This window comes from Typopeltis vanoorti, chromosome 19 (genome assembly GCF_054136105.1).
Source record: "Typopeltis vanoorti isolate ZY-2024b chromosome 19, IOZ_Tvanoo_1.0, whole genome shotgun sequence".
Lineage (NCBI taxonomy): Eukaryota > Metazoa > Arthropoda > Arachnida > Uropygi > Thelyphonidae > Typopeltis > Typopeltis vanoorti.
Window position 1 is genome coordinate 77,185,919 of NC_143567.1, and position 16,253 is coordinate 77,202,171.

Below are 16,253 nucleotides of genomic sequence, written 5' to 3' on the forward strand. Positions count from 1 at the left end.
CAGTCAAACAACATAAAAAATACAGCAACGTAGAGAGTTAATAGGATTCGTTCATTTATTTATTTGTAGTGGAATAGTCGGAAAACAACATGTATTATGGAAAGTATGCGATAGAAGAACATGTTAGATAGCGAGAATGGGAAAATGATATGGAAAAAATGAGCTGGAACACTCTGCTTACATACGAGTAAAAGGCGTTCTATAACAGATTAAATTTGCTCAAGTTATGGCCAAAAACCTAGAGAGAATTCGACGTGTATAATACTCTTAAAAGACAACTTTTAAGAAATAAATAAGTGTTGTCAAATGAATGGGGATTGTCTGGTATTGCACTGGACAGCATCTCGTTTCGGCTTGATATGTGAAATCGAAATATGGAAGGGGCAAGATGTTAAGGTCCAGATGTTAAGGTAAAAAGCAATAAATAAAAATCCAGGGATTTTTATTTATTGCTTTTTATTATTTCAGTTTTTATAGGGTTTTCTGTCTGCAGAATTTCTGTTATCGCTGTTGTTGTTTTCATAGCACCAAGATAACAATGTCGATGAGACAAATCGAAAATGAACTGTGAAATGATAAATAATTTGATATGCTCCCAATATCCAAGGATTTGTAATTTCCACTAGTTTATCTGTGGTCATGCTCCTAGATGATAAACTCGTGGTATCAACAGTTACCCCCCCCCCCCGAATACACACACACACGTGTACAAAAAATACACCAAACTACTACTCAGATACGTCTTGACAATAGGTGACAGCGAGTAATAGATTAATGAGTAACAAAGTACTTTATTAGGATTTTTGCGCTTGGTTTTATGTGAAAATTCGAGTAACCCTGTTTGAAAATAATATTGGATATATTTTATTTTTCAAAATATATCCTAAAATATATTCATATATCCGAAAAATTTGCTAACTCCTTTTATTCCTTTATAGGGAGTAGGCGAGACCGTTTATTGCTATCTGTCTTCCTCAATATATCCATAATTGATGATGACGCTAGTGAAGTAGCTTATTTAAAAGTCGAGTGGACTCATTTAATCGAACACTCTTGGAATAAAATGCTGTTGCGATGCTCTTCTGAAGTATTGGAGAATTTTAGAGAGACAGAGCGAAAGAATTACTGTTCTTGGTTGGTTTGAGATCTTGAAAAAATAAAGTCGGCTACTTGATCTTTCGTTGCTTATATACATTTGCGAATTAGAATTTTCTTCAGTTGCTGCCATGAACATGTTTAGGTAAAGTAGTAAAATCGAAATATGCACGTTTAATAAAGAATAACAGTGTTTTTAATCGATTTTGTTGCTAATATTTCTTTTCTTGTAAATTCTCTTACGACAAAAAATACAAGATGTCCACATCCTTCAATTTCATTTGCGAAATCGCTACTAAGTGAGTCGCGATTTCGCAAAGGAAATTATAATATATTTATATTTTAATAATATATTTATTATTAAAATAAGTTATTATAATATATTTACTCTGATGAGATAAAACAGTATGGCTATCCAGACCACCTATAATCGTGTTGGGCATCCTTTGCCAGAGAAAACAGCTTTGGCGTAGAGTCTTGGCATTGACTCTACTAGTCTACGGAAGGTGTCCTGAGCTATTCTGAACCAACTACTGTCTGACCACAGATCCAAGATCCTATTCTGGCAACTTGCCAAGAAGAGTCAGTTCATGTTGAAGGGAAAAAAGAAAAAAGCTGCTGTACGAATTGGTCACCAAACACGCAAAATCACGTGCTTTATACGTAAAATTTTCCAACTTTTATACAAACAAAATAGTTACCACTTTAAAATCTACAATGTTCATTTTAAAAAAAAGTTAAATTTCCGACGTGTAATAATAAACAACTCATTCCAGAAGACGGATTGATTACCCTATTATCGGAATGGATTCTCCTGCTTCTGACATGCGCAGAAGTGTCGAAGGGTCTCGTATCTGTGGGGGGGCGTACAGTAGACAGAATAACGTTCAGCGAACCGAGCGAGGTATTGCCCACATGGTTATGTAGGCAATACCTGGTCCGGAACATTCCTCAGGTGAGAATTAGCGGTCCAGGTGTGCTTGTCGATTAGAGGATCCAGTGATGCCTTAAGCCCCCATACATCCGGCACCACTGTTTCCGTTTGTGCAGTTTGATTTGCTGGAAACAAGCTGGATGATCATAATGTTTTGGCTAAAGAGTGTATATGGAGCTAAAGTTTTGGCTTCATATATAATAATAGAAGCCAGTTTTATGAGTGTCATCCGCTTCAGTTACTAGGACTAAGCTAATACTAGCTACTAAGCTAATAGGTTAAGGGAAAGATGAGATAAAACTTTTTTACATGGCTGTCTCTTGTCCCTACCAGCAAAAAAAAAAAAAAAAATGAGAGAGAGAATATTTGACTAGCATTTATTATTTAATTATTATTTAGTCACTTACCAGTATTTACTTTATTTGCCATAATTTCATATTTAATCATATTTAAAATCAATGAAGTATATATTTTAGAATCAGTTACTGGCTTTGCGAACTTTAGAGTAGGACTGTCTTCATATTCCTTATCAAATCTTTTATTTTCCATATTACGAAGGAAAGGAAGCATCTCAGATGTCCTCTATATCATTCGAGATTGTTTTCAAATACATACCCAACTTTTTTTTTTTTTACTCATTAGCTGTTGGAGTTGTTCAGATAAATAATAAATAATGGTGAATAAACAGGTGATACTTTTACATTGCAAGCCTTCTGCTTCCACGATGAAGCTTCTAGAACGAACTCCACATCAGGCACTGAGTACCATATTTAATGTATTTCGGTGACGGCTCGTCTCTTGAAATCGTGGGGGTGCTGCAACTTTCGAAATATATATACACACTGTAAGTACAGTGTATACATTTTTGGATAAAATATCAAAATTATGATAAAAATGGAAAAAAAATTAAACATGAAAAAATATTGTTTATTATCGATAAAATTATACAGTTTAGTATAATTCAAAATTACTTAAAAATAAAATCCATTCTTTTAATTGTAATTAAAGGAATGGACTTACAATTTTTGGACATTACAATTATTTGACACCTCCAGGGAGTTCAAAGACTCATCGAGGGGAGGGCACCTGCTCTACAACTCTCTGTCTCAACCGCACAATCCACTAACTGATCGCAACTACACCATCTACCGCCGACCACCACTTCCACAGACACTCACAAACATCCAGGCCCACGGCAGGATTCGAACTCGGGGTCTTTTGGCTGGAGAGCTGATACGCTAAACACTCGGCCAACCAGGCCGGTAAATTTTAATTCTTTAATTGTAATGTCCAAATATTTAAAGAGACGGAGTAAACACGATAAGCACTACGAACACTCTACTACCGGTGCAAACTGCATATAAACAACAGTGGAACTGCGCGACGGACAGTGCTGCATTACGCTAATAGCTCGCATCTTACTATGACGTGCATATGCTTGCGCGCGTAGCAATATGACACTGTGGTAAACACAGCGCTGCTAGCGTCCTTCGCCCTCCTAAGGGTTACAAGATGGATTTTTATTATTTTTTATACAAAATAAGAGAGTTGTATGGGATTGTTGATGATAAAATTAAATATTACAAGCAAATATAATTAAAATAAATAAATATACAGTATTTATATATCGAGATAAACTGGGGCTGCTGCAGTTCCGCTGTGCCTATGCACGAGCCGGTCCTGGTGTATTTATTGTTTTATTATTTATGTAAGTGATTATACTAATAGAGCCATAGTCATTTTACGGCAGCATCTTACACATCTCCTTATGTTTTCGTATCATTCTCAGTGTTGCTTTTTCCAGTACTCGAATGAATTATTTACTCATCGTAAGTTTTACAAAGTTATGGCAATACCAACAGTGTTATATGGTTTAGAAAGTTGGATGGAGAGGGAAAAAAAAGATGGAAATAAAATATAAGCAGCTGAAATGAAATTTTTTAGAAGTAATTAAATATAAATGTAGGGAAATGAAATATAGAAAGACCTAGGAAGAGAATGAAAGTATACATGAATGAATGATGCCGAGGCTTATAGCTTAGAAATTGAGAATTGAACGAGTATAATAAATATGATAAATTTTATTAAATAGCAAAAATCTTGCATTCTCTTGGAACGTCTAAATGGCCAATCTAGCAACTCTGTTAAGAATGAACAGGGATCCTTTTAAGTTAATTACGGTGGAGTCGTCATTAATTATTCTCATTTCAAGAATTAGAGCTAAAATTCGACTAGAACTACCTTTCTAGAAGGAATATGATCGAGCCGCTAGTTTTATCCTCTGCAATATTCAACGAAATGATATCTCACTTTAATGAGATATGATTTATTTCTTAAATGAAGTAAGTAAAAGCACTCAAGGAATAACTGGTCGATATTTATTGTATTATGAGAATTGCATCAACGTAAGACAAAAATCAGTTTATAAAAGAGGGAGAAAAAAGTAAAATGCCAAAGACACCTCCAGTTCTCATAATACAATAAATATCGACCAGTTATTCCTTGAGTGCTTTTACTTACTTCATTTAAGAAATAAATCATATCTCATTAAAGTGAGATATCATTTTTACATTATTTTATGTAAAAAAGCGAGAAGATTACTGAGACAAAGCTAGATGTTTACTGAAATTTAGAAGCGGCTACTTGGCTGACATTGTTGTTTTATTTTTTTACAATGGCAATATTTTTCCCCCATCGCCAAAGCCCAACAAGTAGCACTGCAGACAACTTCTTTCTCAATAACTGGCTCAGTAAAATAAAATAAAAATAAAAAAAAACCAGAGAGATCTATCTATTAGCACACTAGAGAATATGACTGCAGGATTTTCATGAAATTAGGAATTTAGGATTTTAGCTGAACTATATTAACGTATTTTATTTATTTATTTATTTATTTATCACAATCAAAACATAGCCAGAATAATATATATTATAATCATAACAGTTTAGTGATATAACTTCAATTTCTACCCAAGTATGTAAGAATCGTTGTTGGGACTTTGCTTGGACTCTTCCAAGTAATGCTAGTTTTTTTTTTTTTTTTAATGATATTGTATTTAAATTGTCATGTTTAACATATTCATTGCCAACCACGCGATATCGCGCGATGCGAGCTCTCACCAAACGACCGATCACGCGTTATCGCGTGGACGTCGTTAACTAAATAAAAAAAATAAAAAAAGTTGGCCACCACACGAAATTCCAATTTTCAGCTTGGCAATGAACGATATCACGCGATCACGCGATGCGAGTTCTCACCAAACAGCCGATCACGCGTTATTGCGTGGACGTCGCTAACTAAATAAAAAAATTAAAAAAAATTGGCCACCACACGAAATTCCAATTTTCAGCTTGGCAATGAAAGTGTTAACTGTTGCGCATAATTTGATAATTTGTTTTTTGTTATTGATGATGTTATCACTGGGTACAGTGATGTCAATATTCCACATTCGTCGATGTTCAATAACTGTAATGTCAGGCCTATTGTGGGTCAAAGGCTGATCAGTTTATGTAGGAAAATTCTAAAGAATTTTCAGTTTCGTTTTCTAATATTTTTGTCGATTTTATGCTGCCATCAGTTGTCAGAGATGAGGAAAGCGTGTTTTTTTTTTTTTTTTGCATAAATACCAATGAATTATCTTTGCGTTTCATCATTGCAGTGTTTGTAATCAGTTTGAGCAATTTTGCTACAATCACCGATCGGTTCATCTAGTTGCATAATCTGTATTTCTTGTTATTATTATTATTGTTGTTCTTGTCGTATGGGCACTTCCATGGATTCCGAAGACTCATCGCGGGAGACCCAAACTATCCACACAATCTACCATAATCTGGCAATCCAATCTATTCATTCGCAACTCTCCAAGAGAAGAATCTAGTTCTCACACCCCTACCAACTGCATCTTTACTCAACTTCCAAGGATGATTTCTTGTTCTACTCTCTCTAACCAAGTGCTGAAACGTTCCCCTATATCAATCCTATAAAACTCTTTAAGTAACTTAATGTTTCTATCACATCCCCTATCACATACTTTTTCGCCTATTAACCAACTTCTACAATTTGCACACCTTCGATCTACCCTCCGAGATTATTCCACAAAATTCACTATCGTGGTCGCTCGCCTCTGAATCCTCTTCACCACTTCCTCATCCTCAAGAAACCCAGGAGACCAGACCTGAGCAGAGTAATAAAGATATGGATGTATCAAGGACTTACAAAGAGGAATAACAAGTTCCCTATCTCTATTCGTTAGTGTGTTCTTCAATGGCCAAATAATCTTACGAGCTACCCTAGCAATATGTTCTCTAAACTTCAACTCTCTGTCAATCATCCCTCCGCCTCCTAAACTCCCTAGCTTCATTTCCTGGAGTACACTTCCATCAATATGGTGCAAAGTTGTAATCTATTTATTCCAAAATGCATAACTTTACCTTTCTCCACATTAAATTGATACCCATTATCTTTTGCCCATACTGATAGCCTATTTAAATCATCCTGCAAGCTGTCCCCATTGCCTTGATTCTCTATTACTTTATCTAATTTTGTATCATCAGCAAACAACTGAATATTTCCTTTCAAGTTATTTCCTATATCATTTATGTACAAATTAAACAGTACTTGTCCTAGCACTGAACCTTGCAGGAGATCATTAGTCACTTGCTTTCTCCTGGATTCTGTTCCTCCATATCTGCTTTTTGATATCTGTCCAGCAGTAACCCTCTTATCAACCATATCCATTGTCGTTTTTTTCTAATTTGGTTAAGAATTCCATATGGTATTCAGTCAAATGCCTTTGTAAAATCCAGCAAAATCATCGTGTAGCCATTTCCTTTATCCAACTCATCTGTTACTCTATTATAAAAAGTTAGTAAACTTTTTATAATCCTATCTAAAGTGATGGAGAAAATCATCAATTCTCAACTCCTACTCTAGAGGTACTCAGCTATTAAGCGGCCACCAGTATGGATTCCGTCGATGCCGATCAACAGGTGACCTGCTCTCATATATCACCCATCTTTGGACATATGCCATGGAAAAATTTGGCGAATTCCAAGTAGTTGCACTTGATATCTCTAAAGCCTTTGACCGGGTCTGGCACAAAGGCTTACTCAGCAAACTTCTATCATTTGGACTGTCTCAGGACTTCTGCAGATGGATTGCCAGCTTCCTGTCTGGACGCACACTATGTGTGATGGTAGATGACTCCCTATCCTCCCACCATCCAACTAATGCTGGGGTCTTACAAGGTTGAGTTCTCTCACCGACCCTCTTCCTTCTGTACATCAATGACCTACTTCAGTTAACCTCCAACCCAATACACAGTTTTACAGGTGACAGCACATTGCACTCCTCCCTTTCATTTGATAAACCATACCCTACACAACTCACTTCAACTCACAGACCATCAACCACAACTTCTCTTAATTCGGACCTCCAAGACATCCTCCGATGGGGCTCAGATAACCTCATCAACTTACGCTAGTAAAACCTAGTTCTGTCTTATTTCCCACAAAAAAGAACCATTTTCCCCCAGTATTACATTTGATAACACTCAAATTCCCAGGCAAGATGAAATTTCTCTTCTCGGAATTACCATGACATCAGGCCTCTCCTGGTATAAACACACCACAACCATTGTATCCTCAGCTTCCTAAAAACTAGGCTTTCTCTTTCACTCAAGACGTTACTTCACTTCAAAACAGCTTAACCTTATACAAATCACAAATCCGCCCATCTATCGAATACTGTTCTCACATTTGGAGTGGGGTCCAAAAAGCTCCCTCAAAATGCTTGACTCAATACAGAGGAGAGCAATTAGACTGATAAATGATCCATCTCTCACCAACTCACTTCCCCCCCCCTCCACTTTCACATAGACTTTTAGTCTCTGCAATTTGTATATTCTATAAATATTTTCATGGAAAATGCTCATCTGAAACAGCATCAATAATTCCCCCACTCTGTACTAAACCCATTGGAACACGTACAGCCACCGCCCAATATCCCTTCACAGTACACCTTGAAACCCACAGAACAAGTTTCTTTTCCTCCTCCTTCATCCCTGCTGCTGCTGCTGTACTGTAGAACAGTCTTCCCCAAGATATATTTCCCAAGGAATACAATATACTGGCTTTCAAATCGAATGTCAACAAGTTTCTCCTTTCCCATTCCACTACCCATATACGGTACTAAAGTACTAAAGGTTGACCAGCCAACCTCTCGTATATGGGCCCAACTAAAAAAAAAAAAAAAAAAAAGCTACTAAAGCATGACCAATCCTTCACAAAGTCATGTTTCCTCTAATATCTAATAGAGTATCATATTCTTATCTATAGTCTTATTTTGACCAATTTTTCAGTACTTTTACCACCACTTCTGAGATACTGATTGGTTGATAATATGCTACTGCGGTGTTATCAACCCATTTCATCCTTCTCACCAGTCTTTGTAGTATTTTTCCCCACAACTCCAGATATAAAGATTGGCCTATAATTTGAAGTTACAGCCTTATCACCACCTTTATGCAGTGAAACAATTTTACCCTCTTTCCACTTCCATGTAAGGGGATTATTTTGCACTCTTTTTCTACTCCCATGGAACTCTGCCAGAGATGAAACTTAAAGAACCTAGTCAGAGGCATTTCCAGTTCCCTTCCGCATTCTTCCAAAACGATAGATGATACCCATCTAATCCCACAGCTGCTACATTAAGATTCCCCAGTATCATTAGAACCTCCAATCCACCTTTTTTCTCCCATAAGTCTCTGTCACATATGCCACAGCATTAACCCCTCTTAAATGATATATCCTTGCAAAGTGGTCACTCAGTAACTGAACTATTTTATTTGCTTTTGTCATCTTTTCACCATCAGCACTCATTAAGGGGCTATTCTTCCACAGTCATTTCCATTTTTACTTGCCATTTAACGAAAGAACTCTGGGATTACTTTTAGCCTGTTCGGTAGCTTCTTGTAATCTGATTTTGCCTTCCTTAGGTCAAGAAGGTCACCTTTCTTGCCTGATCCTAGTACTGTTCATGAATTTCCTGGTCATCTTTCTCCTTACACCCTCTACAATATTTCTTCTGCAGCTTATGCTTAATGAAATTACTCATCCATCTAACTACTACCGGATTAGATATCTTTACCTTACGCATACAATTGAATATTGCATCCTCTAGATGCCCTCTAGATTATCTCCTACTACTACCATACTTCCCTTGCAGGGGTTTTTGTCATGAACAGCTTCGAGCTTCCTCCTAAACTTGTCATAATCATCTTCCGTGTTGTTCTGCATATACTCCCTCTTGACAGAATATTCCTCATATTTTGCAATCTCCCAAGTCAAGATCGCATGGTCATTTTCCCCAATCGGAGGCAATGTGTGATTTTTGGTTATGAATAGCTCTTCTTATCCTATGACCATGTCTAATACTCTGGCATCCAGAGTTCCTTTCATCACATTCTGCCTCAAGCAATCATCTCTCGACCTGCACTCGTACGAATTTGCTATTGTATGTTTTCCAGATCATGCCTGGAAATCTCCGGCCTATAGCGAAATCAATAGTATATTTTGTCTTATTGGTCTTGATCTCAATTGGCCTTGATATTCTCAATGTTTATTTTAATTGCAGTAGTTCTTAATGCCTATTCTTCAGCGGATAAAACAAAATTCAATTTCTTTCTTTAGATCAAGACTTGGCAATATTTTCTTTGGTGTCCCGCAGATATTGCCCATGTAAGTGCTTATTTTCCCGTGCTCCCATCTTTAATTTGCTGGTTGTTTTTTTTTTTTTCGAATTTATTTCTGTTGCTTTTAAAAGACCTTGAGAAAGTGCTTGGAACATTTGCTCAGTATTGTTTTCGACGTTCTTTTTCAACAGTTTGTTTCACTTGCAGTAGACCACGTCTGTCTATTCTTCTTGCAAGTCGATCAGCATCACCTGGCCGATTTAATGCATGCCTCATGCTTATTAATTTTCGAATTTTATGGTTCACTTCATCTAGGCTTTCATTTGTCCAATCTGCTGTGCCAGATGTATACGGAATAACGAGTATAGCCTAACGGTTTTGCTCGAATTGTGTTCACTACATTAAGTATAGTTCTCAAAATATCCCGAGTCTTTTAATGTTTGTTGATTCTCGAGTGGAAAGTGCATGGCCCCCCACAAGGGGGGGAGACTGACATGGCTGTAGCCTGGGGCCCGAAATTAGAGGGCCCGTCTTGTCGCGTCGGCAAGTTAAGTGAGACTAACAAAAGACAAAAAGAACCTTTACAAAATATGAATGAATATGTGCCGAGAGGGACTACTAGCTTTTGCAATCGTTTCCAACCCATTATCCATCTTAGCAAGTACATCCCGGTGTACTTGCTGTGTTAGATGCCATTCTCGGAGAGAGATGGACACAGAATTAACTCCTTCAACACTGAACGCGATTAAAGGCTTGAAAAAATATTTCAGATCTTATAAACGTATGCTAATGGCAGTCTTTTGGCACAAAATATTAGCAAACATTGACAATATGAACATTATTATACAAAGTAAAGGAATATCTCTTAAGGTGTCGAGTCCGCACTTATAAGAGAATTAGTGCAAGAGATACAACACTTACGTCACTCGTGGGAAAGTGTTGTTCAAGAAGAAAGCAGTTGCTGAAGAAATCGGTGTGCAACTGAATTTTGCGAAAATCGAGAAACTACTGTAGAACCTGAACAAGATTTCAAAATTTTCGTAATTTATCCGGTATTGGATTTCATTATGAATAATTTAAACAAGATTTGAAGCAGCATATAATATATGTGAATTATTCTCACCTATTTTAAATTTCAACAACTTGGACGATGGTCAACTTATCGCAAAAGCAGCAAAACTTGTGAATATGTATGAAAAAGACCAGTCAGAATTACTGAATGAAATTTTTCAACTTAAAAGTATTCTTAAGATAGTTTTGGGCACAGAAACAAGTCCGGTGAGACTTCTGAACGCAATTTATGACAAAAACCTGCAAGGTATATTTGCCAATATCTGCCTCGCCATTAAACTATTTTGCACAATACCGGTTACTGTTTCTTCAGCTGAGAGATCATTCAGCAGAATGGCAAATTCATTAAAAACATGGCAAAGAAGCACAAGTAGCCAAGAACGACTTAATCACTTAGCAATTTTGTGCATCGAAAATTATTTGGCTAAGCAAGTTGATTTTACTGACATTATTGATAAATTTGCGTCGTAAAAAGCTAGAAAATATACGAAGTAATTTTGAAGATTATTATTAGTTTGTATTATGAAGATGTTGGTAGTTTTTTAAATAAATATTACTTTTGTGCTATCATTTAAACTAATTGATCCTAAACCCTGTAGACTGTATAGCAATGTGTTGTCCTTAACCTGAGTGACAGGTAGGGGGCCCGCTTCAGGATGTGGGGACCAAGGGAATGTGTCACTAGTGTCTAATCACCATCATCAATCATTATTGATCCACTTCTGGATGAAGGCTTTTCCAAGTTGACTAAAACTGTCAATTGTATTTTTTCCCTGTGTTAAACACAGATGCATATCTAATGATTTTATCAATCCACCATAATTTGGTCATCGTTGTAGTTTTTTCTCTCCATTGAATTGAATCTTGTATTTCTTTTATCCAGCATTGGTGTTGTCGTCGATATGCTCAACCCATTGGAACTGTAGATGTTTCGCTCTTTCCATAAACGTGATAGGCTTTGATTTGACTTCTTATCCAAAAATTCCTTTTGTGATCCAGTCTTAATACCAAGCATATGCATCTTTCATTAATAAATGTAGTTTTCTTAGTTTTTAAGTTTCCTTTACAATTAATGTCTATGTTTCACAACCATATGTCAATGTAAGTGGCTTAAATCTTTCTCTGTTTATTTTCTGATAATTTTCTTCCCAATCAAGAAGTTTGAATATTTCTTTTGAAAACAAGCTACGAATAGTTTGAAGAATTTGGTCACCTTGTCGTGTCTCGTATTTCCCCACAAGAAATGTTTCCATTGAAATGAACTGTTATTGCATTGATGTATGCTGATTTGATGGGTCTAACATATGGTTCATCCACGTGTCGATTTCGTAGTATCTGTTAAGCATGGCACAAGTCTTTACTGAATCAAAGGTTTTCTCGTTATTAATAAAACCAAGACGTCATGGGAGTTGGTATTCATTACACCATTCAGTAATCTGTCGTACAAGTGGAATATGGATCATTTACTGAAGTTGCTTCTAAAGCCTGCCTGTTGTTTTGGCTGTGCGAAATCTTGAGTTGCACAATGCCTATTGATCCGTGAATTTGTAAGCACTCTGAAAATCTGCGATATTAGTCTGATAAAAGTCTAACTGCATGATAATAAAATAAAGTTTATTTTATTATTCCTGTGTGTTTATTTGTCTTTTTTTTATCCCTATCTAATAAATAAAGTTTGTCATTATTTCTACATTCAGTATCTTGTTATGTTGTAAGAGAACTATGGATAGGTGTCATACTATTTATGGGCCATAAAAGATCTACTATAATCGCCATTCATCTATTTGGAGCGAATATTGCCTTTTATTATAGCGATGGTTGATAACTTCGCCGATAGGCTGCGATTCTATTCTCTCTGCGATTTCATCAATGAACAGTGTGGGAAATACCGTGAAAATTGAACTGATGTCAGATATCCTTTAGCAAGCAGTCTGATTTTCAAGGGAAAACGAAGCTTATGCATAATAGCTAAAACTGATTATAATTTATCATTATGGATAGTTGTACTATTAATGTAATATTTTCACATATTGTTAATATTTGGGAAATATGTGAGATATTGCATTTTTTTTAAGGGCCTGTGTAGCTCAGTGGAAGTGACGCTTGCGTTCACTGCGCTTTGTCGCTAGAAGTTTGACTTAAGTTCAAGTGTTGTCGCCGAGTGGAGGAACTTTTTCTAAGCCTTTCTTCGATCAGTTCCCGAGTTAGTCGATCTCTGGCACAGGCAAGTGGGTTTTTCCTCCCGGAAACTCGGGTTTTTCATCTCGTAAACTCAAGAAAATCGACCGAAGTACCCACATTATTTCAGACAGTGACATATCATGTTAGTGTTAGAGATGGCAGCACTTGTTTGCCAGCCTCTTCATCGGTGGCTGTTATAATTAGTGATAGACATGGGCCAGCTATCTCTGATTGGCTACCGGTGGAGATTGAACCGCCCACTCGGTCTCCAAAAGCTAGATAGGGTATAAAGGCCTCGCCTACTCCATATAAGGAAATAACAGGTGTTAACTGATTTATTTATTTGTTGCATTTTTTTATTTTTTATTTTATTTATTATTATTATTATTATTATTATTATTATTATTATTATATTTATTATTTATATTTTATTATTTTTTAATTTAAGAATATTTCATATTCTTAAATTGAATGTCCTCTTACGTCTTCAATTCCAAGTTCTTTATATGAGTGTATAATTTCTGATATTAGTGTTTATGCATTTATACAAAAAATAACTGCAGAAGTAAAAAAAAAATGTTTATTCAACTTAATTATTTCATTACCAAGTCAATTTATTCATACTGGCAATTCTTGTTGAATGAACACCGAGATTCTTTTGTAAGTCTCCAGAAAATATTTCTATTTCCATATAGCTGTCTTTTATGCCATTATGGTCAAAAATAGTTATTTTAATGCATTGTCAGCATTGCCAATTTCCTTAAACTACTATATAGTATCATGCACTAAAGATTTGCTAGAAATCCTTATAAAAATGTTGATTGTGACATCCACATTAGTTTTTATGACAGACACGCGGCCTCTGTTGAGGAATACTGATGGAGATTTTCCAACCATATTTGTTCGGAATCGGCAAATTTTTATTGATGCACACCAACGTCTGCAAGAAACTAGATCATTTAATGTTGTATCGGAACGTGACATTAATCATTAGATTCAGAATAAGGTGCTTCGACCAGTACACCGCGATCATGCAACAAGTGCTCAGCGAATATCTGAATACCTTGAAATTCCTAAAACTGTTCGTAGTGTGTGCTTGTGTGTTGGGGGGGGATGTATTTAATATATATATATATATACATTAAATATTTGTTTTCGTTTACAGGAAAATAGTTTGCAGAAGTATTATAAGAGCTTTATTGTTATTTATGTCATAAAATAATATGTTTTTCTTATAGCTGCCATATCCGTCATTCCGGTATAAATTTTAATGTTAAGAAAATTCATGTTAATATAATTTTGTTACTTAAAATCATATAATAAAATTCATGTTAATATATAAAATATAATTCATGCGAACTTTTTTTTTTTAACTTAAAATCATTCAAGGAATCAACCCCTGAAGTTTTCATGGATTGCTCCAAATTTGGCAAATTTCAGAAGATTCTTCTGCGGTGTGTGTGTGTGTGTGTGTGTGTGTGTGTGTGTGTGTGTGTGTGTGTGTGTGTGTGTGTGTGTGTCGGGGGGGGGTGATGGGTGGGTTGGGTAACAGTCAAATAACTTGAAACAACAAATGCTACGATATGGCAGTTAATCTGCAGTATCTGTTATGTCGGTATGTGTTCTGGCCTGTCTACTTGTCTTGAAGGATGAAACACTCGAGATTTAGGAAGGAAAAATCCTGCAACTTCCGTATTGAAACTGGCTAACTCACTTTTAGTTGAAAAGCTTTATAGGGACGCCTTATAAAGGTTCTTCGCGGTCACACACACACACACACACGTGTGTGTATGTGTGTGTGTGTGACCGCGATTGCCTCCAGGTCATTGTGCATTTATGTCTGTGTGGTGGCCATAGATTATGAACTGAGCGACTTCGACGGGAAGAAAAGCGAGAGTCAGACGGTGCCGAGAAGTGCATCTCGGAAATCGTTGTCCTACTAGGATGGCCACCTGAATGTTGTGTCCCCAGAATGTTGTGATAGAAGACTTCAAGTCGAAATCAGGGGCATGTGGCCTGAGACAGGTGATCAGTGCAAGAAGTATATGAAACAGATCGGATCGTCAAGTCAAATGACTGTGTGGTACAATCTGTAAGGGATGTATCTGACATTGGATATTGTCCCGAACGTGATAAAATAGCAAACATCAAGGGCACCCACCAGTCCCAATAAAGCAGCTATGGCTAAGATGGACGAGAGAACATTAGTATTGGATGGACACGACAATGCTGAAGAAACGGGGCATCGTGTGAGAATTCAGTGACGTAGCGGAATGGACCACAGTGAAGGAGATCCCAGGGAAGAGAGAGAGGGGGGGGGGACAAAATTTGGAGAGCGTCTTCTGAAAAAAAAATGCATAAATGTAGCTATAATGAATTTGTCTCCATTATTACATAATGTACAGAATTTTTTCGAATATAAATTAAAAAAAAAAGTTATTTAGTGACTGTAATAGCAAAAATCATCTGTCTGTATTCTGTAGATGTCTATACCGGAGAGGCCCCATCGTATTATTTTGGGACTATTATTTTCTATTATTATTTTTTTATTATTTCTATTATTTCGACTATTATTATTTTCTATTATTTCATGCGGTCAGAAGGACAAAGATATCGGGACGCCAAAGCCACGAATTTCATGACCACTATGCAAAGTAAGATATGTTTCCCCGGCATTTCCTTGGACTACTTGATATCAGTTGACCAAGGTGAAGTGGTGTGTCCTAGGTAACCTCGTTACTGACCAAGTACACCCCCTCATGTTGATCCTACATATCAACACTTCAACAAACTAAATTTCTCCTTCCTATCACAACTCCTCTTCTTCTTCCCTTCTTTCCATTGTCATATATGGATAAATCTATTTTTTTCTTGATTTTTATTTTATTTTTACTCTCGTATGTGTTTGTTGAGGAATTTTCGAGATATGACGTAATTTCATATCAGATAATTGGCTTTTCCGTTTACTTTTGGTTCTGGAACTACAGCAAGAAAATATTAATATCCGCACTGGCTTTATTGACAAATTTATTCCATGATACAACAACAGGTTTTTGTAGTATACATTCCTGGATTATAACCATTTCAGCATACTTTTACAGTCATGAAAAAAAAAGCGATAAACATTACAACATATGTTGTAACTTTAATTTATTTTTTTAATTTCAATTTTTTTGTTTATTTATTCAATACCCGTAGTTACAAAACAGTGGAAATAAACAGGGTTTGTTTATAATATTATCCAAATTAAAATCCAATACGGTTCGCTAGACAGCGCGAGT

General features: G+C 36.1%; 1 protein-coding gene across 1 annotated transcript in view; it reads right to left on the reverse strand.

The window, feature by feature from the left end:
• Positions 1 to 2,578, reverse strand: part of LOC150096265 (large ribosomal subunit protein eL24-like) — a 61,716-nt gene extending 59,138 nt beyond the window's left edge. Inside the window, exon 1 of the mRNA XM_090409016.1 lies at positions 2,437 to 2,578. Within this exon, the coding sequence (XP_090265142.1) occupies positions 2,437 to 2,578 (142 nt within the window). The remainder of the gene's footprint in view (positions 1 to 2,436) is intronic.
• Between the last annotated feature and the right edge of the window lie 13,675 nt (positions 2,579 to 16,253).